Source organism: Nerophis ophidion, linkage group LG20 (assembly GCF_033978795.1).
Source record: "Nerophis ophidion isolate RoL-2023_Sa linkage group LG20, RoL_Noph_v1.0, whole genome shotgun sequence".
In the NCBI taxonomy this organism is placed as follows: domain Eukaryota; kingdom Metazoa; phylum Chordata; class Actinopteri; order Syngnathiformes; family Syngnathidae; genus Nerophis; species Nerophis ophidion.
Genome location: NC_084630.1, coordinates 32,174,857 through 32,201,066, shown reverse-complemented (window position 1 = coordinate 32,201,066; position 26,210 = coordinate 32,174,857). Strand labels below are relative to the sequence as shown.

The following is a 26,210-nucleotide window of genomic DNA, read 5'->3' as shown; positions in this document are numbered from 1 at the left end:
CACTGTGTCTGCTTGTAAGTACACTGTGATTGTGCGCTGCTGAACATGCTCATCTGCAAGACATGACTTGACGACGACAACAGGTGGGGGACCGGTACTTTTTAGAGGCGGTATAGTACCGAATATGATTCATTAGTAACTGTTACTAGTATTATTCTATTTCCGGTATACTATACAACCCTAATCCAGAGAAAAGCGATTAGGAACATATTTTCATTTGCAATGCTCACCCAGCAAAGAGGGAGCATTTTCATGACAGAGATGTCTACTCAGTGGCCTAGTGGTTAGAGCAGGGGTCACCAACCTTTTTGAAACCAAGAGCTACTTCTTGGGTACTAATTAATGCAAGGGCTACCAGTTTGATACACACTTAAATAAATTGCCAGAAATGTACCTTTAATAAATAAATCTATATATATATATTAAAAAAATTGGGTATTTCTGTCCGTCATTCTATCGTAGTTTTTTTTTCCTTTTACGGAAGGGTTTTTGTAGAAAATAAATGATGAAAAAAAAACACCTAATTTAACGGTTTAAAAGAGGAGAAAACACGAAAAAAATGAAAATAAAATTTGAAACATAGTTTATCTTCAATTTTGACTCTTTAAAATTAAAAATTCAACCCCAAAAAATACAGAGAAAAACTAGCTCATTTGAATCTTTCTGAAAAAATAAAAAAAATAATTAATGGAACATCATTAGTAATTTTTCCTGATTAAGATTCATTTTAGAATTTTGATGACATGTTTTAAAATCCAATCTGCACTTTGTTATAATATACAACAAATTAGACCAAGCTATATTTCTAACAAATACAAATCATTATTTCTTCTAGATTTTACAGAATTTTTTTTTAAAAGAAATTCAAAATACTTTGAAATAAGATTTACATTTGATTCTACAGATTTTCTAGATTTGCCAGAGTATTTTTATTTTATTTTAATCATAATAAGTTTGAAGAACTATTTCACAAATATTCTTCATCGAAAAACAGAAGCTAAAATGAAGAATTTAATTAAAATGTATTTATAATTCTTTACAATAAGAAAAAAAATACTTGAACATTGATTTAAATCGTCAGGAAAGAAGAGGAAGGAATTTAAAAGGTAAAAAGGTGTATGTGTTTAAAAATCCTAAAATCCTTTTTAAGGTTGTATTTTTTCCTCTAAAATTGTGTTTCTGAAAGTTATAAGAAGCAAAGTAAAAAAATAAATGAATTTATTTAAACAAGTGAAGACCAAGTCTTTAAAATATTTTCTTGGATTTTCAAATTCTATTTGAGTTTTGTCTCTCTTAGAATTAAAAATGTCGAGCAAAGCGAGACCAGCTTGCTAGTAAATAAATAAAATAAAAAAAATAGAAGCAGCTCACTGGTAAGTGCTGCTATTTGAGCTATTTTTAGAACAGGCCAGCGGGCTACTCATCTGTCCTTATGGGCTACCTGGTGCCCGTGGGCACCGCGTTGGTGACCCCTGGGTTTGAGTGTCCGCCCTGAGATTGGTAGGTTGTGAGGTCAAACCCTGGCCGAGGCATACCAAAGGCTATACAAAAATGGGACCCATTACCTCCCTGCTTGGCACTCAGCATCAAGGGTTGGAATTGGGGGTTAAATCACCAAAAATGATTCCCGGGCGCGGCACTGCTGCTGCTCACTGCTCCCCTCACCTCCCAGGGGGTGATCAAGAGTGATGGGTCGAATGCAGAGAATAATTTCGCCACATCTAGTGTGTGTGTGACAATCATTGGTACTTTAACTTTGACTTTAATGCTTGATGATAATCTCTCATTTACCAACACACATTATCACTACAGATCAGTTCAAAATTGCTTTAAACGTGCAGCGGCAAATGAGTCGGAAAATAAATGAATCTTTAAGACAGACAAACACTTTTCACGTGTATGATATGGAACATGTTTGCAACTTGCGGACTAGACTAGAGTCTAATCTGTCGTCCACAAATTGTAGACACCACCGAAGGCGTCCTAATTTCTGTAATCATAATATTTCTCACAATTTTTCATTGTAATAATTAAAACAGGACAGTAGTTTGACAATGAGCTCAAAAGGAAGTGCTTTGACTGCCATTCAGTATCTACTTTTAAGTCTGCGCCGTAAAACAAGTAAAACATCAAGACAGTATTTTTTTGTTGCGATCGGGTACAAGTAACAACTTAAACATTGATTGTAATTTCATAAAAGTACAAGTTGAGTCGACATTTTTAAAAACAAACAAACAAACAAACAAACAAACAGACAAACAAACAAAAAGACGCAAATCATTGCACATTTTTCTGCAACTTTCCCAAGGAATCTGCTGCAATTTCAGGCATTTAGGGTGCAACAATCAATAAATTAGCGGGTGCAATCCTAGAGAGATTGATATTAATTGAATTAAAGAAATAAATAATAAAAAAAAAATACTGATGTGCAGTCATTTTGATGGCTGCAGGATTAGGTCTCTGCTTTTTGCAGATGATGTGGTCCTGATGGCTTAATCTGGCCAAGATCATCAGCTCAATCTGGATCGGTTCGCAGCCGAGTGTGACGCGACTTGGATGAGAATCAGCACCTCCGAGTCCATGGTTCTTGCCCGGAAAAGGGTGGAGTGCCATCTGCGGGTTGGGGAGGAGACCCTGACCCAAGTGGAGGAGTTCAAGTACCTCAGAGTCTTTTTCTCGAGTGAGGGAAGAGTGGATCGTGAGATCGGTGCGGCGTCTTCAGTAATGCGGACGCTGTATCGTTCTGTTGTGGTGAAGAAGGAGCTGAGCCGGAAGGCAAAGCTCTTAATTTACTGGTTGATCTATGTTCCCATCCTGACCTATGGTCGTGAGATTTGGGTTATGACCGAAAAGGACAGGATCGCGGGTACAAGCGGCCGAAATGAGCTTCCTCCGCCAGGTGGCGAGGCTCTCCCTTCGAGATAGGGTGAGAAGCGCTGCCATCCGTGGGGATCTCAAACTAAAGCCACTGCTCCTCCTCATCAAGAGGAGCCAGATGAGGTGGTTCGGGCATCTGGTCAGGATGCCACCCGAAGGGTACGTCCGATCATTAGGAGGCCACGGGGATCATTAGGAACGCCTCAGGATCCCCTGGGAGGAGTTGGACGAAGTGGCCGGGGAGAGGGAAGTCTGGGCTTCTGTGCTTAGGTTGCTGCCCCCGCAACCCAACCTTGGCTAGGCGGAGGAAAATGGATGGACTGATGAGCATTTAGTACAAAGATATCACTGTACATATTGTAGCAGCGAGAATCACCCGTACTCAACTTTTTTAAAACTATATTGAGTACTTTAATCATACTTTGATAGGACCACATTTGCAACGTCATCTACATCCAAGGAGTCATAAGTGTAGTTGCTATATTAAGATTCAACAGTCAAATTTACATATTTTAAAACTGCATGATATAAACATCCATTTCCTAAAAGCTCGTTCTCTCTTCCTCTCGTCTCCCTGTCATTCCTGCGTCTCCGTTTCCTCTTCTTGCTCCATCAATCGTTTCATTTCCCAACAGATGGGTCTTAAAATCTCCACTGTCAGCCCTTTTTCCGACTCCATCACCCTCATGCAAATGAGGATGCAAAATACGAGCATAACAGCGTCCTGGCATATTCGCTCTCGAATGCATTTAATCATACATTGACAGGATAAATATGCAAACGTGTCGCATGCTGCAAGACATAAACTCAGACATGGTGCAAAAACATGCTGACAGCACGTCAGCAGCATTCATCAATTTGCTGGAAACAACAAGATTAAAACTTGTGTATGAACAAATTCCATTTCTTGGCTCCAGAATTTGAGACATCAGATTCAGCTTTCTTTTGTCCGTTATAACAACTTGTCTAAATCCAATGGTGGACATCTGGCTGTGCAGAAGAGATAACACTTCCCATAATAGAAGCATTTTAATTAGTTGCTGCATAGCTTCTTCAGAAATGCAGCAGACCCTGAACTCCCCGAAGGACAATAAACTCATATAAAGAAAGTCTAGACATTTTCCTGCAAGACTCTACTTCTATGACAATTATGCCATATCAGTTCATGCAGACTTTGTAGTTTTTAATTACTTTCTATAGCATCTTTATAAGGAATCTTTCAAAAAACCGAGACAGGCTTTTTGGACCATCCGGTACACAGCAAAGTCAATACGTATCGACTCTGGGCAATTAAATTGCAATCAGTTCACCACGTGACCCCCTAAATGGAGTGCAAGCCAGGAACGAATTGGGTGGGCAGTTGTGAGGTAAAAGTGTTTGAGAAGCAGACGTTCAACTTCATTGATCTGTTTGCTTTGGACTGAGACTGTTTATTCAAAGCACACAGTTAACCACAAAAGCTAAGAACCATGCATATTGAATTCCCACCATCATTTTCCTATTGTTCAGCATTTCTGGTCTAGAATCCGAAGCTTTGTCACATGCCGTGATCTTCCCTTTTTACCTGATTGGGTAGTCGGCAGCACTGAGGTTGATGAAAAAATCCCAGCTCCAGTCTCTCATAGACAACAGGTCGGCCATACTTCGGAGATACATGGTCAGAAGACTGGCACCCCCCCAGATGGTGGCCATGCGCCATGGAGTCACCCTCACGTTGGGATACTGAGCAGCCAAGGACTTGATCTGTCGGTGGAGGTAGTTGGACCGCTGCAACGGAAGGGGACAACATTTCAACAAACATTGCAAAAAGTCAGTGTTCAAAAACAAGGGGAAAAAAAAAATACAAAAATGAGGGGTATTTTATTTGAAATAAGCAAAATTATCTGCCAATAGAAAAAGAAAATGCGGCTGGTCAAGACTTTCCAAAACAAGTAAAATTAGCTAACCCCAATGAACCTAAAAAATACCTTAAAATAAGTATAGTCTCACTAATAAGTGCACTTTTCTTGGTAGAAAAAAAACGAGACTTTTTTGCTCTATATGTTGGAAAATATTCTAGACTGTGTTGGATCCATTATGGATTGAACTTTCACAGAATCATGTTAGACCCGCTCGACATCCATTGCTTTCCTCCTCTCCAAGGTTCTCATGGTCATCATTGTCACCGACGTCCCACTGGGTGGGAGTTTTCCTTGCCCTTATGTGGGCCTACCGAGGATGTCGTAGTGGTTTGTGTTGTGGTTTGAGCAGCCCTTTGAGACACTAGTGATTTAGGGCTATATAAGTAAACATTGATTGATTGATTTATAAATGCTAGCGCCATTATCTTGACATAATGTTATGTGCTCGGCATCATGATTTTTTTTTTTTTCATGCTTGAAGTAATCAGAATCCATCCATCCATCCATTTTCTACCGCTTATTCCCTTTCGGGGTCGCGGGGGGCGCTGGCGCCTATCTCAGCTACAATCGGGCGGAAGGCAGGGTACACCCCGGACAAGTCGCCACCTCATCGCAAGGCCAACACAGATAGACAGACAACATTCACACTCACATTCACACACTAGGGCCAATTTAGTGTTGCCAATCAACCTATCCCCAGGTGCATGTCTTTGGAGGTGGGAGGAAGCCGGAGTACCCGGAGGGAACCCACGCATTCACGGGGAGAACATGCAAACTCCACACAGAAAGATCCCGAGCCTGGATTTGAACCCAGGATTGCAGGAACTTCGTATTGTCAGGCAGACGCACTAACCCGTCTGCCACCGTGAAGCCCATAATCAGAATCAGAAATACTTTATTAATCCCTGAGGGGAAATTAAAAAATTCAGCACAATCCCATTCAAGATCAGACAAACATTACAGGATACCTGAGGGGTCTGCTAAGTTTCGGCGCCCCTTACAAAAAAAGGTGACATACAGGTAAACAATGGGGGGGGGCGGTTGAGAAAAAATTAAATCGGTCTAAGCCTTGGCCCCTGGAGAGGGGGTCCAGACTGAGGCCAAGGGAAAAAACAACTCATAGCCATAGCACAGAATCCTCTTACATGTATGTGAGAACATCCAACATCAAAGTTCGAAGTAAAAAATGATTACTTTAAAAAAAGTATAAAGCCTGTTTTACTCAATATAGGTCATGGGTGTCAAACTCTGGCCCGCCGTGTAATTTAATTTGGCCCTTGAGGCAATATCAATTTAGCACTAGAGCTGGCCCGCCGGTGTTATACAGCGTCGGTGCCGCTGTAACACCGCATTCACCGCTAATTCTCATACTTGCCAACCCTCCTAATTTTCCCGGTAGACTCCCAAAGTTCAGTGCCCCTCCCGAAAATCTCCCAGGGCAACCATTCTCCCGAATTTCGACCGATTTCCACATGGACAACTATATTGGGGGCGTGCATTTATGGGACTCCCTTTAGCGTTCTCTCAACCTGTCGTCACGTCTGCTTTTCCTCCATACTATCAGCGTGTCACATAATATTTCTGGCTTTTGCAGACACACACACGCACAAGTGAATGCCATGTATACTTGGTTAACAGCCATACAGGTCACACTGAGAGTGGCCGTATAATCAACTTTAGCACTGTTACAAATATGCGCCACACTGTGAACCCACACCAAACAAGAGTGACTAACACATTGCGGGTGAACATCCGCACCGTAATACAACAGAACAAATACCCAGAACCCTTTGCAGCACTAACTCTTCCGGGAAACTTCCAACAAACTGACCAATAATTAACGTTTTATTCATGTATTTTCTCTTGCTACTTCAAGGCTTGAATGTTTGGTTCATTCATTATTGTTATTTTATTTTCAAATGTATTATTAGCCTGTGGAAAAAAATTGCTATTTACCTCAGAAGATTGCAAATAGAAAAAAAGGCATAAAATGTTTATTTAAATGTTATTTGATATGCCATTGATATTTTTTAATTATTATTATTATTGTTTGAAACTGGATTTTGCATGTCACTAAAGTTAAATAAGCCTTACTTGTTCAATATTTAATGCAAAACTTGTTTGGGTCCCTATTGAAAGGTTAATGTTGTTCAACCTTGGCCTGCGGCTTTGTTCCTTTTAAAATTTTGGCCCACTCTGTATTTGAGTTTGACACTCCTGATTTAGGTCATCAAATCTCAGCAACAAGCAGTAATATCTTACTGAGATCATTTAGGACCAAGACCCTTAAAACAATAAAACACTGGCATAAAATCTGCTTAGTGAGAAGAAAGATCTTGTCAGACACAAAATAGGCAAATATAACCCTTATTTCAGATATTTAATCTTACTTAGATTTAATTTTTTGCAGTGTGAATGTGAATCAGGTCTAAAAATGTGACAGTATACATTTACAGGCCCCAACTTACAGTATACCTGTCACTCAAATTCAGTGACTTACGGTGAGGTTCATGGTTGACTCCCACTGACTTACGGACTTCCAACCAGTTGCGGCAGACTGCTGATTGCCTTTCCGTATGGATGTCCTCTGCAGTTTATCATCCAATCAGGCAGAAATATTTTGTCACATACTTACATTAAAGACATTACACAGGTTGTTGAAATGAATGGTGTATGATAATACATCTTTATGCAAACATCAAGTGGTGAGGCTGGCCACTGTCGCACCTCTGGTTTCTGCTGTGTATTTAACCGGCAAATACTCACATTTGGCAATTTTTACTTTTTTTTTTTAATGGTATAATACCGAAAATATATTCATAGCACAGATTAATGGACACATATCAATATTTAGTTTATGTTACGTTCCATTTTGTTTACTAGTGACGCTGAGATTCGTATTCATGCATTCGTTACGTCTCGTCTCGATTACTGTAACGTATTATTTTCGGCTCTCCCCATGTCTAGCATTAAAAGATTACAGTTGGTACAAAATGCGGCTGCTAGACTTTTGACAAGAACAAGAAAGTCTGATCACATTACGCCTGTACTGGCTCACCTGCACTGGCTTCCTGTGCACTTAAGATGTGACTTTAAGGTTTTACTACTTACGTATAAAATACTACACGGTCTAGCTCCATCCTATCTTGCCGATTGTATTGTACCACATGTCCCGGCAAGAAATCTGCGTTCAAAGAACTCCGGCTTATTAGTGATTCCCAAAGCCCAAAAAAAGTCTGCGGGCTATAGAGCGTTTTCTATTTGGGCTCCAGTACTCTGGAATGCCCTCCCGGTAACAGTTCGAGATGCTACCTCAGTAGAAGCATTTAAGTCCTATCTTAAAACTCATTTGTATACTCTAGCCTTTAAATAGACCCCCTTTTTAGACTAGTTGATCTGCCGTTTCTTTTCTTTTCTGCTCTGCCCCCCTCTCCCTTGTGGAGGGGGGGGGGGCACAGGTCCGGTGGCCATGGAGGAAGTGCTGGCTGTCCAGAGTCAGGACCCGGGGAGGACCGCTCACCTGTGCATCGGTTAGGGACATCTCTGCGCTGCGGACCTGTCTCCGCTCGGGCTGGTCTCCTGCTGGCCCCACTATGGACTGGACTCTCACTATTATGTTAGATCCACTATGGGCTGGACTTTCACAATATTATGCTAGACCTACTCGACGTCCATTTCTCCGGTCTCCCCAAGAGGGGGCGGGGGGTCGCCACATCTGCGGTCCTCTCTAAGGTTTTTCATTGTCATCCGACTGGGTAGAGTTTTTCCTTGTCCTTTTGTGGGCTCTGAACCGAGGATGTCGTTGTGGCTGGTGCAGCCCTTTGAGACACTTCTGATTTAGGGCTATATAAATAATAATTGATTGATATGTTATCTGTATTAGTTTCGCCTCCCTGACCATACAAAGTGGGCACCCAATTAGTGGAGTTGTACATCAACTAAAGAGTATTTTGAGAGGTGTTATGCTTCAAGTTGTGAGCATTTATTTATTATTTATTCATTTGTTTGAATTGGGACAATGCAAATTCATCAACATAGAGCAACAATTTAAATATGCCGGAGTTAGCACAATAGCAAATGTTCATCCGTTGTCCTAAGGCAGGTTAATACAGTAAACATTCAACAGGTCATGATACAAAATAAGACATTCATCACAAGACATTACAAGCATACCATAACCACAGACCATGGACCAAAAAAAAAAAAAAAAAAAAAAAAAAGGGAATAATCTAATTTTTCGTTCATGTCTGATTAGTTTTCAACCACTGTTTCAATGCAGTGATCTTAAGGCCTGTTCCATGACTGTATGCCTCTGTTAGGCCTCTCCGTTTGGCCAAGTTTAGTCCTGTGCCTTTGTATGTTGCATTCCCCTCTGGTCACTGCTCTGGTGTTTTCTTGACTGGAATTTGTTTTATTAATAAAATCTATCAAAAAGAGGTGGAGCAAGTTTGTTTAGAACTCGAAAGATGAGGCAAGCATCTATGAATATCTCATAATTATCCAAATCCAGAATATTATACTTATTGAAAATGTTACTATAATGATACTTTAGAGCAGGGGTCACCAACGTGGGGCCCGCGGGCACCTGGTAGCCCGTAAGGACCAGATGAGTAGCCCGCTGGCCTGTTCTAAAAATAGCTCAAATGGCAGCACTTACCAGTGAGCTGCCTCTATTTTTTAAATTGTATTCATTCACTAGCAAGCTGGTCTCGCTTTGATCGACATTTTTAATTCTAAGAGGGACAAAACTCAAATAGAATTTGAAAATCCAAGAAAATATTTTAAAGACTTGGTCTTCACTTGTTTAAATACATTCATTTACAGAAAGACAATTTTAGAGAAAAAATACAACCTTAAAAATGATTTTAGGATTTTTAAACACACCTTTTTACCTTTTAAATTCCTTCCTCTTCTTTCCTGACGATTCAAATCAATGTTTAAGTAATTTTTTATTTTTTTTATTTTAAAGAATAATAAATTAATTTTAATTTAATTCTTCATTTTAGCTTCTGTTATTTCGACGAAGAATATTTGTGAAATATTTCTTCAAACTTATGATTAGAATTAAAAAAAAATATTCTGGCAAATCTAGAAAATCTGTACAATCAAATTTAAATCTTATTTCAAAGTCTTTTGAATTTCTTTTAAAATATTTTGTTCCGGAAAATCTATAAGAAATAATGATTTGTCTTTGTTAGAAATATAGCTTGGTCCAATTTGTTATATATTCTAACAAAGTGGAGAATGGATTTTAACCTATTTAAAACAAGTCATCAAAATTCTAAAATCAATCTTAACCACGAAAAATTACAAATGATGTTCCATAAATTCTTTTTTTGATTTTTTCAAAAAGATTCGAATCAGCTAGTTTTTCTCTTCATTTTTTTCGGTTGAATTTTGAATTTTAAAGAGTTGAAATTGAAGATAAACTATGTTTCAAAATAAAATTTTCTTTTTTTGTGTTTCTTATCCTCTTTTAAACCGTTTAATTAAGTGTTTTTTTTTTTCATCATTTATCCTCTACAAAAAACCTTCCGTAAAAGGAAAAAAAATGTACAACGGAATGACAGACAGAAATACCAATATATATATATATATATATATATATATATATATATATATATATATATATATATATAGATAGATTAATTTTTTAAAGGTAAATTAAGCAAATTGGCTATTTCTGGCAATTTATTTAAGTGTGTATCAAACTGGTAGCCCTTCGCATTAATCAGTACCCAAGAAGTAGCTCTTGGTTTCAAAAAGGTTGTTTTGTCTACAATTGTTAGTGTTCTCTTGATGAGAGACTTTGGTGGCTTAAGCAAGAATTGGAATTACGAGCCTCGCCGCCGTGAATTTCAAGTAGACCAAAAAAATACAAAACATTAAAAACACGACCAACCATGTAAACGACGAGACTCTACAAGGGGACAATCAAGCATTACTAGCCTTGTTCAAAGGGTCTTATGCACATACGTACATACATATTGGTTGCGGTCAGCTCTGACCTCGAGTCCGTCACTCAAAGACGTCCGTGTGCAACACAGACAACAATGAAAATTCCTCCTGTGACATGACGTAAAAGCAGCCCAAAGGAGACACAAAACAGAAGTTCCATTTCCAATGTGAATGTTGTACGTTATTTTAACCTTACTTTAAAAAAAATAATTACATTCTATTGTATTGTTTTTAAAACAAAATGTCTTATATAAAAGTGAGTTTTTCTTTTTATAAGGCATGTTAAATATTAAAAAAAATATATATATATTTATATTTCCAAGGCCGGCTGTAAAAAAAAAATTGTATGTCCATCCATTTCCTACCGCTTATTCCCTTTGGGGTCGCAGGGGGCGCTGGTGCCTATCTCAGCTACAATCGGGCAAAAGGCGGTGTACACCCTGGACAAGTCGCCACCTCATCGCAGGGCCAACACAGATAGACAGACAACATTCACACTCACATTCACACACTAGGGCCAATTTAGTGTTGCCAATCAACCTATCCCCAGGTGCATGTCTTTGGAGGTGGGAGGAAGCCGGAGTACCCGGAGGGAACCCACGCATTCACGGGGAGGACATGCAACTTCCACACAGAAAGATCCCGAGCCCGGGATTGAACCCAGGACTACTCAGGACCTTCATATTGTGAGGCAGATGCACTAACCCCTCTGCAACCGTGAAGCCAAAATAATTAAAAAAACAAAAAACAATTGTATGTAAATTATCAAAAAAACATTACATTCTCTGAGTTCCAAGTGAACAGACAGGAGGCTGTCTTTGTTGCATTAAGCCAAAGGTTTGAAAAATTCCATTGTGTACAATGGGAGGAGGCGGGAGGGGTTATATATTGTGATCTAAGACTTGCCCAAGCTCGATCCAGGACCAGTCCAAGTCCGAGGCATCTTTTTCTTTTGTGTTTATGTGACCAAAAACAATGGCTGTTTACATACCCCAAATTCCTTTAGAAACAGCTGTTGTTATGTGAACAGGGAAAGTCTAAATAAAAAGAGGTGGCGTACAATCTTACGCCAGAGCGTGGGTGACACTGTAAGAGGTTACAGGTCGACACGTTTCTCCTCAAATTGAGCAAAATTGAATTGTGTCTCTGTTTATTTATTTGCTTCTTGTCTTGTTTAATAGATGCCATCAATGTTTGACTGACACCGACGTTCAATGATTTGAGATACAATTGTTTTGGGTCACGAGCTCAGTTACAGAACCCAATTGAGCTCGTAAGTTGAGGTGCTACTGTATATGTATCAAAATGGCTATTTATTTGTAGGTCGGTATTAAAGGTACTCATTAAAAACAATATATTGGTTACCCCTTCGCTAAATGAAAACAAACAACAGCATTATTTTAGAGACAGCCTTTAATTTAGTAATTGACTGTCATGGGGCTTCACGGTGGCAGAGGGGTTAGTGCGTCTGCCTCACAATACGAAGGTCCTGCAGTCCTGGGTTCAAATCCAGGCTCGGGATCTTTCTGTGTGGAGTTTGCATGTTCTCCCCGTGAATGCGTGGGTTCCCTCCGGGTACTCCGGCTTCCTCCCACTTCCAAAGACATGCACCTGGGAATAGGTTGATTGGCAACACTAAATTGGCCCTAGTGTGTGAATGTGAGTGTGAATGTTGTCTGTCTATCTGTGTTGGCCCTGCGATGAGGTGGCGACTTGTCCAGGGTGTAGCCCGCCTTCCGCCCGATTGTAGCTGAGATAGGCGCCAGCGCCCCCCGCGACCCCAAAAGGGAATAAGCGGTAGAAAATGGATGGATGGATGGACTGTCATGACCTGTCACTTGAGGTCAGACTTTGTATATTATTTTTCCTATGTTCTGTTTTTTTTCTTCTGTTTTACACTGTACATATGCTACTCTCTACCGTTGCGTGCCAGGCAATTTTTCTGCAGTTTTTTGCTCTCTGCTAAATAGCAATAAACAGTTTTTACTTGCATGCAATCTCCTGTCTCCACATCTCGGGGTCCCAACTACCGCAACCATGCGACACCGTGACGGAAAGATTCAGCCACGACGTGACCTCGCTAAGACGACATACAGCAATGCTGAGGGGGCCAAGTATGGGAGGATGGTTTTTGAAGACATGGTCACCTGAGGCTCAGCGCTACATACCGGAACTGGAGACAACAATGCGGGAACCAGATGGTGTTCTGGTCCTGATAGAATCCTTTTAGCCAAGTCCCACCTATCCTGCATGCCATCACCATAGGCGGGAGTCAACACCAGCAGGTTCGACACACCATCAAGACCTGCACCAATTCAACCTCCTCTGCTGTTCCAGGACTAAGCGCAGCAGCCTTCAACTCCACTAAAAGTCAAATACAGTAATCTTATTGCCCACTTTGTCGCGCTCTTGATGGCCTTAGTTGCTAGCCAGTGCAGCCCAGGACTGACCGAACTCGCTGACCCAGCGTCGCTAGTTGTACAAGCACACCCAAGGGCGCGTGCAGAGAAGCACCAGCGGCCGAAGTGCGCATCTGCTAGCTCACGTGGCAATGCTGGCTCCGTGGACTCTCTTATGCTAACTCAAGCACCAGTTCCAGCTACCCAGTCTTCTGGAGCATAACTTCCGTTGGTATCAATGCCTTGGTTGTTCAAGGCTGTGTCTTGAGACCCATTCCTGGACCACGTTGCTTGCTGTTTCTGTTCCGGCTGTTCTTGTTGCGGTTGCAAGGCAACCACATGTTCCTGCTCCTTACAAAATCAAGGCTCTGGCACTAACTGTTCCTGATTTTCGCCAAATCAAAGCTTTGGCAACACCTATTACTGTTCCTTGTAAAATCTAGGCTTTGGTGCCACCTCCTCCTGTACCAAGCCAGATCAAGGCTTTGCCGCCACCCGTTTCAGTGCCACTCTTGCTCTGGATGGAGTTTCAAGATGGTTCAAGTTCCTGTTCCAAGTGGAAGCTGTGGGGCACATTAATGGGTGGTGGCAGCAACTCACCACCATTGGCTTTGGCTCCGACTGATCTTGCTGATGCCGCCGGTCAATATCTCTTCTCTCCAACCAGAGAGAGCATCTAGAGGGGTGTATTATTGGCAGATGTGCAACTGGGGATGCAGGGCTCCCTCCACCGAGGCTCCTACTTTTTTGGGGGGGTATTCCTGGGCAGCTGTGCAATTGGAGATGTAGAGCTCCCTCCACCTGAGGCTGCAACCCGTCTTTTCACCCGCGGGGACGCCGTCAGCTATGTCTTCTGTGGGCCCGCCATAGACTCCACCTACAGTTGCGCCTTTCTTAGGCCCGCTGCAGACACCATCGCCACTCCGACCTCCCGTGGGTGTGCCGCAAACGTGTTCACCAGCTCTGCCTTCTGTGGGTTCACCACAGATGCCACGTCCAGCTCCACCTCCCGTGGGTCCGCTGCAGATGCCATTTTCAGCTCTGCCTCCCGTGAGTGCACAGCATACGCCGCCTCAAGTGGGTCTTCCCAGGACGCCGCCTCCAGCTGTGCCTCTACTGGGTCTTCCCTGACTCTAGGTCAGACTTTGCATATTTGTACATTAGTTATCCTATGTTCTGTGTTTATTTCCATTTTTTGCGCTCTTGATTTATAAATAAATTATAAATGGGTTGTACTTATATAGCGCTTTTCTACCTTCAAGGTACTCAAAGCGCTTTGACACTACTTCCACATTTACCCATTCACACACACATTCACACACTGATGGAGGGAGCTGCCATGCAAGGCGCCAACCAGCACCCATCAGGAGCAAGGGTGAAGTGTCTTGCTCAGGACACAACGGACGTGACGAGGTTGGTACTAGGTGGGAATTGAACCAGGGACGCTCGGGTTGCGCACGGCCACCCTCCCCACTGCGCCACGCCGTCCCTATGTTTATGTTGTACTTCCTGTATGCATCCCCCTGCAGTGACTTTATAACTGCTTAAGAGCGCCGTGCTCCTCACCTGCCTCTGATTATTGATCAGGAGACTCCCTTGTTTCTGATCACTATGCAGATGCCTTTATAAGCCAGCCTCATGCACACTGGATAATTGTCAGTGTGCATTGTCTACTCTTCTGCTGTTACATGCCTGGCACTTGAGCATGTATCATTTGTGGTTTGTTTTGTCTTTCTGTGAAAAAAATTAAAAAAACTATTTATTAGCAGGCTGTCTCCTGTCCCTCCATCTTAGGGTTACAATTACTGCAAACAAGCTGAACTATAACAGTTCTATACAGGGCAAACTAGAGCTGCAATTAATATTTATTTTAGCCATTTAATTATCTATTCATTAGTTTGTTTGATGAATGGAGTCGTAGGATACAACAATTAATAACCTTAAAGGCCTACTGAAATGAGATTTACTTATTTAAACGGGGATAGCAGGTCCATTCTGTGTCATACTTGATCATTTCGCGATATTGCCATATTTTTGCTGAAAGGATTTAGTAGAGAACATTCACGATAAAGTTTGCAACTTTTGGTGCTGAGAGAAAAGCCCTGCCTCTACCGGAAGTCGCAGACGATGACATCACATGTTTGATGGCTCCTCACATATTCACATTGTTTTTAATGGGAGCCTCCAACAAAAAGTGCTATTCGGACCGAGAAAACGACAATTTTCTTATTAATTTGAGCGAGGATGAAAGATTCGTGTTTGAGGGTATTGATAGCGACGGACTAGAAAAAAAAAAAAAAAAAAAAAACAAGATTACATTGGGACGGATTCCGATGATTTTAGACACATTTACTAGGATAATTTTGGGAAATCCCTTATCTTTCTATTGTGTTGCTAGTGTTTTAGTGAGTTTAATAGTACCTGATAGTCGGAAGGGTGTCTCCATGGGTGTCTTGACGCGCAGTGTCTCAGGGGAGTCGACGTCAGCTTTATGGACGGCACAAGCTCAGCTTTTCTCCGATAAGAACTGACTTTTTAACCACAAATTTCTCACCGAAACCTGCTGGTTGACATGTGGTCGGGATCCATATTCTCTTGACCGCGCTCTGATCCAGAGGAAGGTTTCACCTCGAGGAATTTTAAACAAGGAATCACCGTGTGTTTGTGTAGCTAAAGGCTAAGCTTCCCAACTCCATTTTTCTACTGTGACTTCTCCAATATTAATTAAACAAATTGCAAAAGATTCAGCAACACAGATGTCCAAAAAACTGTATAATTATGCCGTTAAAGCAGACGACTTTTAGCTGTGTGTGTGTGCGTAGCGCTCATACTTCCTAAAAACCCGTGACGTCTTGCGTACACGTCATCATTACACGACGTTTTGAAGACGAAACTCCCGGAAAATTTAAAATTGTAATTTAGTAAACTAAAAAGGCCGTATTGGCATGTGTTGCAATGTTAATATTTCATCATTGATATATAAACTATCAGACTGTGTGGTGGGTAGTAGTAGGTTTCAGTAGGCCTTTAATGCTAGGGATGTCCAATAATATCGGACTGCCGATATTATCGGCCGATAAATGCTTTAAAATATAATATCGGAAATGATCGGTATCAGTTTAAAAATGATAGGTATCAGTTTCTATAAGTAAAAATAATGTCTTTTTAAAACACTGCTGTGTAGTAGACGTAGGGAGTCAGAAGTACAGACCACACTGAGGGTGGCCGTATAAACATCTTTAACACTATTACAAATATGCGCCACATTGTGAACCCACACCAAACAAGAATGAAAAACACATTTCGGGAGAAAATCCGCACCGAAACACAACATAAACACAACAGAACAAATAACCAGAACCCCTTGCAGCACTAACTCTTCCGGGACGCTACGATATACACCCTCCACTATCCCCTACCGCCCCACCTCAACCCTGCATCCCCAAGCTGCTGTTTTGAGGCATGTAAAAAAAAAAATAATGCACTTTGTGACTTCAATAATAAATATGGGAGTGCCATGTTGGCATTTTTGCCTATAACTTGAGTTGATTTGTTTTGAAAAACTTTGTTACATTGTTTATTGCATCCAGCGAGGCATCACAACAAAATTAGCCATGATAATGTGTTAATTCCAACACTGTATATATCGGTGTCGGTAATTAAGAGTTGGACAATATCCGATATCGACAAACAAGCCATTATCGGACATCTCTACATAATGCGTATTTTAAATAGTTATTTTTTTGCTTGCCAAGCCTTTCATTATTTTTTTTAATAAATGCACATCATTAACATTAAAAATTGCACTTCAAATGTATGCATTAATGAAAATAATAACATGGAAGTTAATACTCATACATACTCTCATTTGCGCTCTAATGAAATGGATGTGCAGAAATTATGTTTGCATATTTTAAGTTTTGGTTTTGATTTTACTATTTTTTTGGTTATTTACACTCAAATGATTATGTGATGCAGCAACATAGAAATCCAAGGATTTTTCTAATCAAATTAATCAATTAATCGTTGCTGCTCTACTGCAAACATAAATCACAATAATGTGTGTATTATTATCTCTAAGTCAGAGTCAATACAACAATTTTCATTATTGTATGCGTATTGGGTATTTTAAAGTGCTGTGACTATTTCCAGGAAGACAATATACTCAGCATTTAAGGAAACAGACACTTCAAGGAATACAGTCCAACATTTTCCGTCCGAAAAAACGCAGCTTTCAGTGGCTAATTACTTAATTGGTGCAGTCACTGCCTGCTAATTTGCAGCCTCTAAAAACGAAAAGCAAAATTAACCAAAACAGAGCAAGTGTTACCTCAACTGCTTTTGAATTGGAACTTACCTGATCCACGTGTACGTAGTAGTAGTGGGATGTGTGGTAGATCGTTTTGAGAAGACGCTGGAACTGACGAGAGGCGCGTCCATGCACCACCAGGACAAAAACTATTCTCACTGGATTCGATGGGAAGATCTCGGCAGGGTCTTCGTCCCACTGGACGTTGGCATTGGCTTTCCCTGTGCAGGCATAAAGTATGTGTTTCTTTTTTATTGATGCAATACTTACAAGCTTGATTATTGTTAGAGCCATGCAAAATAACCAAAACATTTAATTTCTCTGCATTTCATAAAAAACAAAAACAAACACACAAAAAAAGAACACCTAGGAAGAGTGATACCATCTTAAGTGGGAGTGTAAGTGATTATCATATTTCTTTCAGTGGGGCGGTATAGCTCGGTTGGTAGAGTGGCCGTGCCAGCAACTTGAGGGTTGCAGGTTCGATTCCCGCTTCCGCCATCCTAGTCACTGCCGTTGTGTCCCTGGGCAAGACACTTTACCCACCTGCTCCCAGTGCCACCCTCACTGGTTTAAATGTAACTTAGATATTGGGTTTCACTATGTAAAGCGCTTTGAGTCACTTGAGAAAAAGCGCTATATAAATATAATTCACTTCACTTCACTTCACTTCATTTACCCCTTTGTCACTGGGTGTCGTACAGTACAGTTATTCAGTGAGGACAGCAATTGCATATACAAAACCCAAAAGTTGGCACGTTATGTAAATGGTAAATAAAAACAAAATACAATGATTTGCAAAACCTTTTCAAACTATATTCAATTGAATAGACTGCAAAGACAAGATACTTAACATTTCAACTAAGAAAATGTGTTATTTTTTGCAAATGTTAGCTCATTTGGAATTTGATGCCTGCAACATGTTTCAAAAAAGCTGGCACAAGAGGCAAAAAAGACTGAGAAAGTTGAGGAATGCTCATCAAACAGTTATTTGGAACATCACACAGGTGAACAGGCTAATTGGGAACAGGTGGGTGCCACGATTTGGGTATAAAAGCACCTTCCATGAAATGCTCAGTCATTCACAAACAAGGATGGGGTGAGGGTCACCACTGAGAAAGATGTACTTATTCTCAATCAGCTATTGCAAGGAATTTAGGGATTTTACCATCTACAGTCAGTAATATCATCAAAAGTTTCCGAGAATCTGAAGAAATGCCCGTGACCTTTGATTTCTCAGGTGGTACTGCATCAAAAACTGACATCAGTGTGTAAAGGATATCACCACAATGGCTCAAGAACACATAAGAAAACCACTGTCAGTAACTACGGTTTGTTGCTACATCTGTAAGTGCAAGTTATAACTCCACCATGCAAAGCGAAAGCTGTTTATCAACAACACCCACAAACACCGCCTTCGCTGGGCCCGAACTCAACTAAGATGGACTGATGCAAAGTGGAAAAGTGTTCTGTGGTCTGACGATTCCACATTTCAAATTGTTTTTGGAAACTGTGGACGTCGTGTCCGCAGGACCAAAGAGGAGAAGAACCATTCGGACTGTTATAGGCTCAGCGTTCCAAAGCAAGCATCTGTGATGGTATGGGGGTTTATTAGTGCCCAAGGCATGGGCAACTTACACATCTGTGAAGGCAGCATTAATGCTGAAAGGTACATAAAGGTTTTGGAGCAACATAAGTTGCCATCCAAGCAACGTCTTTTTCATAGACGCCCCTGCTTATTTCAGTATTCAATACCAAGCCACATTATGTACGTTTTACAACAGCGTGGCTTTGTAGTAAAAGAGTGCGGGTACTGGACTGGCCTGACTGTAGTCCAGACCTGTCTCCCATTAAAAATTGTGTAGCGCAATATGAAGCCTAAAATACCACAACAGAGACCCCAGACTGTTGAACAACTTAAGCTGTACATCAAGCAAGAATAGGAAAGAATTCCACCTGAAAAGCTTCAAAAATTGGTCTCCTCAATTCCCAAACATTAACTGAGAGTTGGTAAAAGGAAAGGCCAAGTAACACAGTGGTAAAAATTCCACTGTGCCAACTTTTTTTGCAATGTGTGGCTGCCATTGAATTCTAAGTTTAATGATTATTTGCAATTTAAATTCAGTTTCTCGGTTCAAACATTAAATATCTTGTCTTTGGAGTCTATTCAATTAAATATAAGTTGAAAAGTATTTTCAAATCATTGTATTCTGTTTTTATTTACGATTTGCACAACGTGCCAACTTCTCTGGGTTTGGGTTTTGTACATTAAATTCGAATAGAATGACGTATTAAAAACTCACACCAATAATAGTAAGAGTCTGTCTGATTTCTGAAGTGCTTATCAGAAAATCATCTATTTTGTGAGGGCAGAAAACACATGAGTTGAGTTGAGTTTGAGTTTTTTTGGAACATGCAAGCATACAACACGATGCATCACAATTTCCAGTTTCTCTTTTCAACATGTTCGAAAAGGAGTAACCCTTTTCTTTACATAACAGTTGCTAAAACTTTTGTTCACTTCCTGTTCTCAATGTATTCACAATGTATACTCCATAAGTAATAAGTAACCACAATAAAAACAAATAAAATATTGGTGAAGTAAGTTTTATGATGCCATATCGTTCTAGTTTTTGGATTAAAATATTGTGATTAATTGTGTCAAATGCTTTAGTTGGATCCATAAACACTGCTGCCGCACATTTTTTTACTATCTATTGCATTGGTAATTTCTTCTGTGATTTCAATTAAAGCCATTGAAGTTGAAACATTAGCTCTGTATCCATATTGGATCTCTTCGAGTATTCTATTTTTATTCATGAAACTCTCTAATCTGTTATTGAACAGTTTTTCAATGATTATAGAAAATTGTGGAAGTAAAGAAACAGGTCTATAATTTGTGAATAGATGTTTATCTCCAGTCTTATAAATTGGTGCACCTTTAGCTATTTTCACATATCACACATCACATACTGTTGCTATTATTAGTCATTCTTCAGTGGCTCATATGATCGGTCCAGCACAATTTGACATGTGCAATCATTCCCCTCGGGTATGACTCCTAGAAGGCAACCTGTATTTTGCACAAATGCTAAAATAATGGAAGCAAACACAGACTCCGCCAAGACGTCAAGCAACTCTCAAAACTGAACAATCATCTGGGGAAAGACATTGGAAACCTCACATTACTTCATGTTGTGGTTTCACACCTCCCTCTGCAAACTAGTAGAATATTCGAACTGACAGATTCGCGGAATCTATAATGGACATGGATCGACTCTCTTATTAGCACAAATGTGCACAAGCAGTTTATGTGACATGTTTGTTTACAAACAGGACATTAACGGTTGGGATTTAGGAGTATGGTTCCTTACGGCGGGTTTATGGGGAAGGAGCTGAAGAGGAGGAATACTAAAGCTGCTTATTCAATTCCCTCGAGGTCGTGATTCTTAAATTGACCCTCTCGACTTCTCACTGTGTCTGGCCCGAAGGCCTTGTAATTACTCAGATTTAACAGCGAGGATCAAAGTGACAAGGGAGGTATAAGACAGCCATTCTCAAGGCCTGGGTCTTTGCTTAGTTGAGAACAGCTCGAGTTCTTTTGAGTGACAAGTAAGTACTGAATTCCATATCAATAAATGACAGTATGAATCAGTTACCGTATTTTTCAGACTATACGGCGCACTTAAAATCCTTTCATTTTCTCAAAAATCGACAGTGCGCCTAAAATAAGTAATAATTCTGGTTGTGCCCACCGACCTCAAAGCATTTTTATTGGGTACATGGTATAATAAGTGTGACCAGTAAATGGTAGCCACAGATAAGAGATATGTTTGGACTGCAATATGACGCCAGTAAACAACACCGAAACTTTAAATGTTCCATTGAAAAAAAAAAAAAAAAATTACACACGGCACTCAAAAATCTGTCAAAAAGTTTTAGTACGACTTTGAAGCCGTACAGCTATTTTGATTACCGTAGTCAAATATACAAGTATTACTGTGGTGTGTGTATAAGGACCGCAAAATGGCAGCCATTAGCGGACACTATCTAGCATTTGGTTTCACAATTATTATGCAAAATCCAATTTTTCTTACCTTCTGGTACCTGCTGATGTGTATTGTGTACTGATGTGTACTGAAGCCAAGGAAGTAAAAAAATATATGTAAGAGGGAAACATCAAAGAATACAAAAGGACATTAAAGACATTAAAAGAGCAGAGCTGATTAAAGATGTCCGATAAAGGCTTTTTTACTGATATCCGATATTCCGATATTGTCCAACTCTTAATTACCGATACCGCTATCAACCGATATCGATATATAAAGTCATGGAATTAACACATTATTATGCCTAATTTCCATCCATTTTCTACCACTTGTCCCTTTTGGGGTCGCAGGGGGGGCTGGAGCCTCTTTTTGTTGTGATACCCGGGTGGATGCATTAAACCAGTGGTCCCCAACCACCGGGCCGCGGTACCGGGCGGGCCGTGGCTCGATTGGTACCGGGCCGCAGAATATTTTTTTATTAATTTAAATTATTTTTTAATAAAAAATAAATAAATAAATAAATAAATAAAATTAAAACAACATAAAAAACACAAGATACACTTACAATTAGTGCACCCACCCAAAAAAACCTAAATTTTTCATGACAAAAACCTCCCTTTTGAATGACAAAGGGAAGGAAAAAAATAATAATAATAACAAATAATAAAAAAATAACCCCCCCGCCGGGCCGCGGGACAAATTATCAAGTGTTGACCGGTCCGCAGCTACAAAAAGGTTGGGGACCACTGCATTAAACAATGTAACAAGGTTTTCCAAAATAAATCAACTCAAGTTATGAAAAAAAATGCCAACATGGCACTGCCATATCTATTATTGAAGTCACAAAGTGCATTATTTTTTTTAACATGCCTCAAAACAGCAGCTTGGAATTTGGGACATGAGGAGACTATGAGGAGGTTGAGGTGGGGGGAAGCAGGTAGGATTTAGTGCTGCAATGGGTTATGGGTATTTGTTCTGTTGTGTTTTTGTTGTGTTACGGTGCAAATGTTCTCCCGAAATGTGTTTGTCATTCTTGTTTGGTGTGGGTTCACAGTGTGGCATATTTGTAACAGTGTTAAAGTTGTTTATATGGCCACCCTCAGTGTGACCTGTATGGCTGTTGACCAAGTATGCGTTGCATTCACTTGTGAATGTGAAAAGCCATAGATATTTTGTGATTGGGCCGGCACACAAAGGGAGTGCCTTTAAGGTTTATTGCCGCTTTGTACCTCATCTACGTCCGTGTACACAGTGGCGTTAAAAAAAAAAAAAAAATCATAAATTTAAATTTTTGAAACCAATATCGATAAATTTCAAATTTATACATTTTAAAGCATTTAGCGGCCGATAATATCGGCAGCCTAATATTATCGGACATCCCTTGAGCTGATGCAACCAGCCACTTCTACACACAGCCACAAAAGTAAAACAAAAAAACAGAGAGAGAAGCAGACCCAACAAAGCAACGAATAGAGCCGACTCCACCCTCGGCCACCCATCAACTCTCGGCCAGTGCCCAGTCCTAATGGATGAGCGAGGACCAAACCTTATGTAAATTTAAGGACAGGTTTTTCAGTGTCAATTTGGACAAAAGTAGCAAAGTTTATAAGAGGGGCGTGGCCTGCGGCTCTGCAGCAAAGTGGGATGTGCCAGGACCGGCTTCGAAATTAGCGACAGGTGCATTGATGACAGAGCTGAGAGTGTTTGATCACCTGTTGCTCTGTTAAGGGCAGCAGTCGGAAGAAGAGGAGGGGTTGTTGATGGTCGTTGTTATGGGGCGGCAAAGCTCGGTTGGTAGAGTGGCCGTGCCAGCACCTTGAGGGTTGCAGGTTCGATTCCCGCTTCCGCCATCCTAGTCACTGCCGTTGTGTCCTTGGGCAAGACACTTTACCCACCTGCTCCCAGTGCCACCCACACTGGTTTAAATGTAACTTAGATATTGGGTTTCACTATGTAAAGCGCTTTGAGTCACTAGAGAAAAGCGCTATATAAATATAATTCACTTCACTTCACTTCACTTGTTGGTGGATGGCAGAACACTTCAAGAGAAAGAGCAAAATTGACGGACAGATCCAAAAGACGTGTGCCGAAAAGCAACAGAAAAACCATTCGTCTGCTCAGGTGGGGAAAGAGCATCAGAAAAAACATTTGTGTGCTCAGGTGGGGAAAGAGCGAGCGAAGAAATGGATATATCTGAAATTGACAAAAAGGACATTTTTTTGAAAAATAAAACACTGTTCAAAACCCTGAATGCAGCTGTCATGTCGGTGGTGGGTGGTCCACAGAACCCGGAAAGACTAGATTTCCACAGTTAACAACCAGGCTCTTTAATCAGAACCGCCAAACCGATATATGTCTTTCCAAACATATTGGAAGGGCAATATTTAGGGTTAGTATTACACAGAGTGGTAATTGCTGTCCAACGACAAAGGTTCACTCGTCTGCTTTACACATGGATAAGTGGACCAGTTGTTTCACAAAAGATCCTGAATGTGTGCTATCCTCCACAGCTGAACTAATGACCGCTGCATTATGTGTGAGCTTAATTTGTGCTGTCACTCTTCTTAAACATTTGACTCGTGTCGAATACCGGTAATGTTAACCTGACACGAAAAGTCAGCAAGAAAAAAAAAATAACGGAATCTCTCCTCTTGAGCTCATCACTCTCGGAGTAAAGAGTCTACATCATTCTTCCTGTCGCCATAAATCTTTGAAACGACAGCTCCCTTAACCGCTCCTACCCTTCTCTTGTCCTCAATCATCTTGCATAACATCAAATCTAACGGCCCATGTGAAGCAGGAACAAAAGCGGGACTGAATGCAAATATGTACAGGTGTGGGTGAAAGATCTACATGGCGCCGTATCGTATCATAAACTTATTCACAAAGGTCCATTTATACCCATTATTGAGTAATTTGGAGAGACTAGTAGTAATAGTAATTACTGATTTATTGTGCAATTTATTTCAACTCCTCCACAAGAGGAGGAGTTCGAGTACCTCGGAGTCTTGTTCATGAGTGAGGATAGAGTGGATCGTGAGATCGACAGGCGGAGCGGTGCGGCGTCTTCAGTAATGCGGACGCTGTATCGATCCATTGTGGTGAGGAAGGAGCTGAGCCGGAAGGGAAAGCTCTCAATTTACCGGCTCCCCATCCTCCCCTATGGTCATGAGCTTTGGGTCATGACCGAAAGGATAAGATCACGGGTACAAGCGGCCGAAATGAGTTTCCTCCGCCGTGTGGCGGGTCTCTCCCTTAGAGATAGGGCGAGAAGCTCTGCCATCCGGGAGGGACTCAAAGTAAAGCCGCTGCTCCTTCACATCGAGAGGAGCCAGATGAGGTGGTTCGGGCATCTGGTCAGGATGCCACCCGAACGCCTCCCTAGGGAGGTGTTTAGGGCACGTCCAACCGGTAGGAGGCCACGGGGGAAGACCCAGGACACGTTGGGAAAACTATGTCTCCCGGCTGGCCTGGGAACGCCTCGGGATCCTCCAGGAAGAGCTGGACAAAGTGGCTGGAGATAGGAGAGTCTGGGTTTCCCTGCTTAGGCTGCTACCCCCGCGACCCGACCTCAGATAAGCGGAAGAAGATGGATAGATAGATGGAATTTACAGGGGGAGGGGTTTAGTAGTGTTTAGAGTTTTGCGGGGGAGAACAAGGAACACAACAAATAAGCGGTGTTGGTCATTTTTAATGTGAAATTAATGATATCGATATTACGATATACGGGGCGGTATAGCTCGGTTGGTAGAGCGGCCATGCCAGCAATTTGAGGGTTGCAGGTTCGATCCCCGCTTCCGCCATCGTAGTTACTTCTGTTGTGTCCTTGGGCAAGACACTTTACCCACCTGCGCCCAGTGCCACCCACACTGCTTTAAATGTAAAAATCAGATATTGGGTTTCACTATGTGAAGCGGTTTGAGTCACTAGAGAAAAAGCGCTATATAAATATAATTCACTTCGCACTTCACCATCCATCCATCCATCATCTTCCGCTTATCCGAGGTCGGGTCGCGGGGGCAACAGCCTAAGCAGGGAAACCCAGACTTCCCTCTCCCCAGCCACTTCGTCTAGCTCTTGCCGGGGGATCCCGAGGTGTTCCCAGGCCAGCCGGGAGACATAGTCTTCCCAACGTGTCCTGGGTCTTCCCCGTGGCCTCCTACCGGTTGGACGTGCCCTAAACACCTCCCTAGGGAGGCGTTCGGGTGGCATCCTGACCAGATGCCCGAACCACCTCATCTGGCTCCTCTCGATGTGAAGGAGCAGTGGCTTTACTTTGAGTCCCTCCCGGATGGCAGAGCTTCTCACCCTATCTCTAAGGGAGAGCCCCGCCACACGGCGGAGGAAACTCATTTCGGCCGCTTGTACCCGTGATCTTATCCTTTCGGTCATGACCCAAAGCTCATGACCATAGGTAAGGATGGGAACGTAGATCGACCGGTAAATTGAGAGCTTTGCCTTCCGGCTCAGCTCCTTCTTCACCACAACGGATCTTCACCATATTTTCTTAATTTGTATCTTGCTCAAAAATATATTGATATATCTTACAAACTCGATATATCGCTTAGCCCTAGTGACTGTGGAGCAACATTTACGGCAAAGCATAATCAATACATACAATCCAGACTAGGAATCTTTTATCGTTGCCAATATTTGGAATTTTGGCTTTTTTTAATCTTTTTTTTTTTTAATAGTGATATTGAATAGTAATAATGAA

The 26,210-nt window shown here is 41.2% G+C and overlaps 1 protein-coding gene across 2 annotated transcripts in view; it reads right to left on the bottom strand.

The window, feature by feature from the left end:
* xylt1 (xylosyltransferase I) overlaps positions 1–26,210 on the bottom strand; it is a 342,709-nt gene that overhangs the window by 123,234 nt on the left and 193,265 nt on the right. For both annotated transcript variants that reach the window (XM_061880992.1, XM_061880993.1), the window contains exons 4-5: positions 17,493–17,665; positions 4,442–4,644 (exon numbers count right to left, since the gene is read on the bottom strand). In XM_061880992.1, the coding sequence (XP_061736976.1) occupies positions 4,442–4,644; positions 17,493–17,665 (376 nt within the window). The remainder of the gene's footprint in view (positions 1–4,441; positions 4,645–17,492; positions 17,666–26,210) is intronic.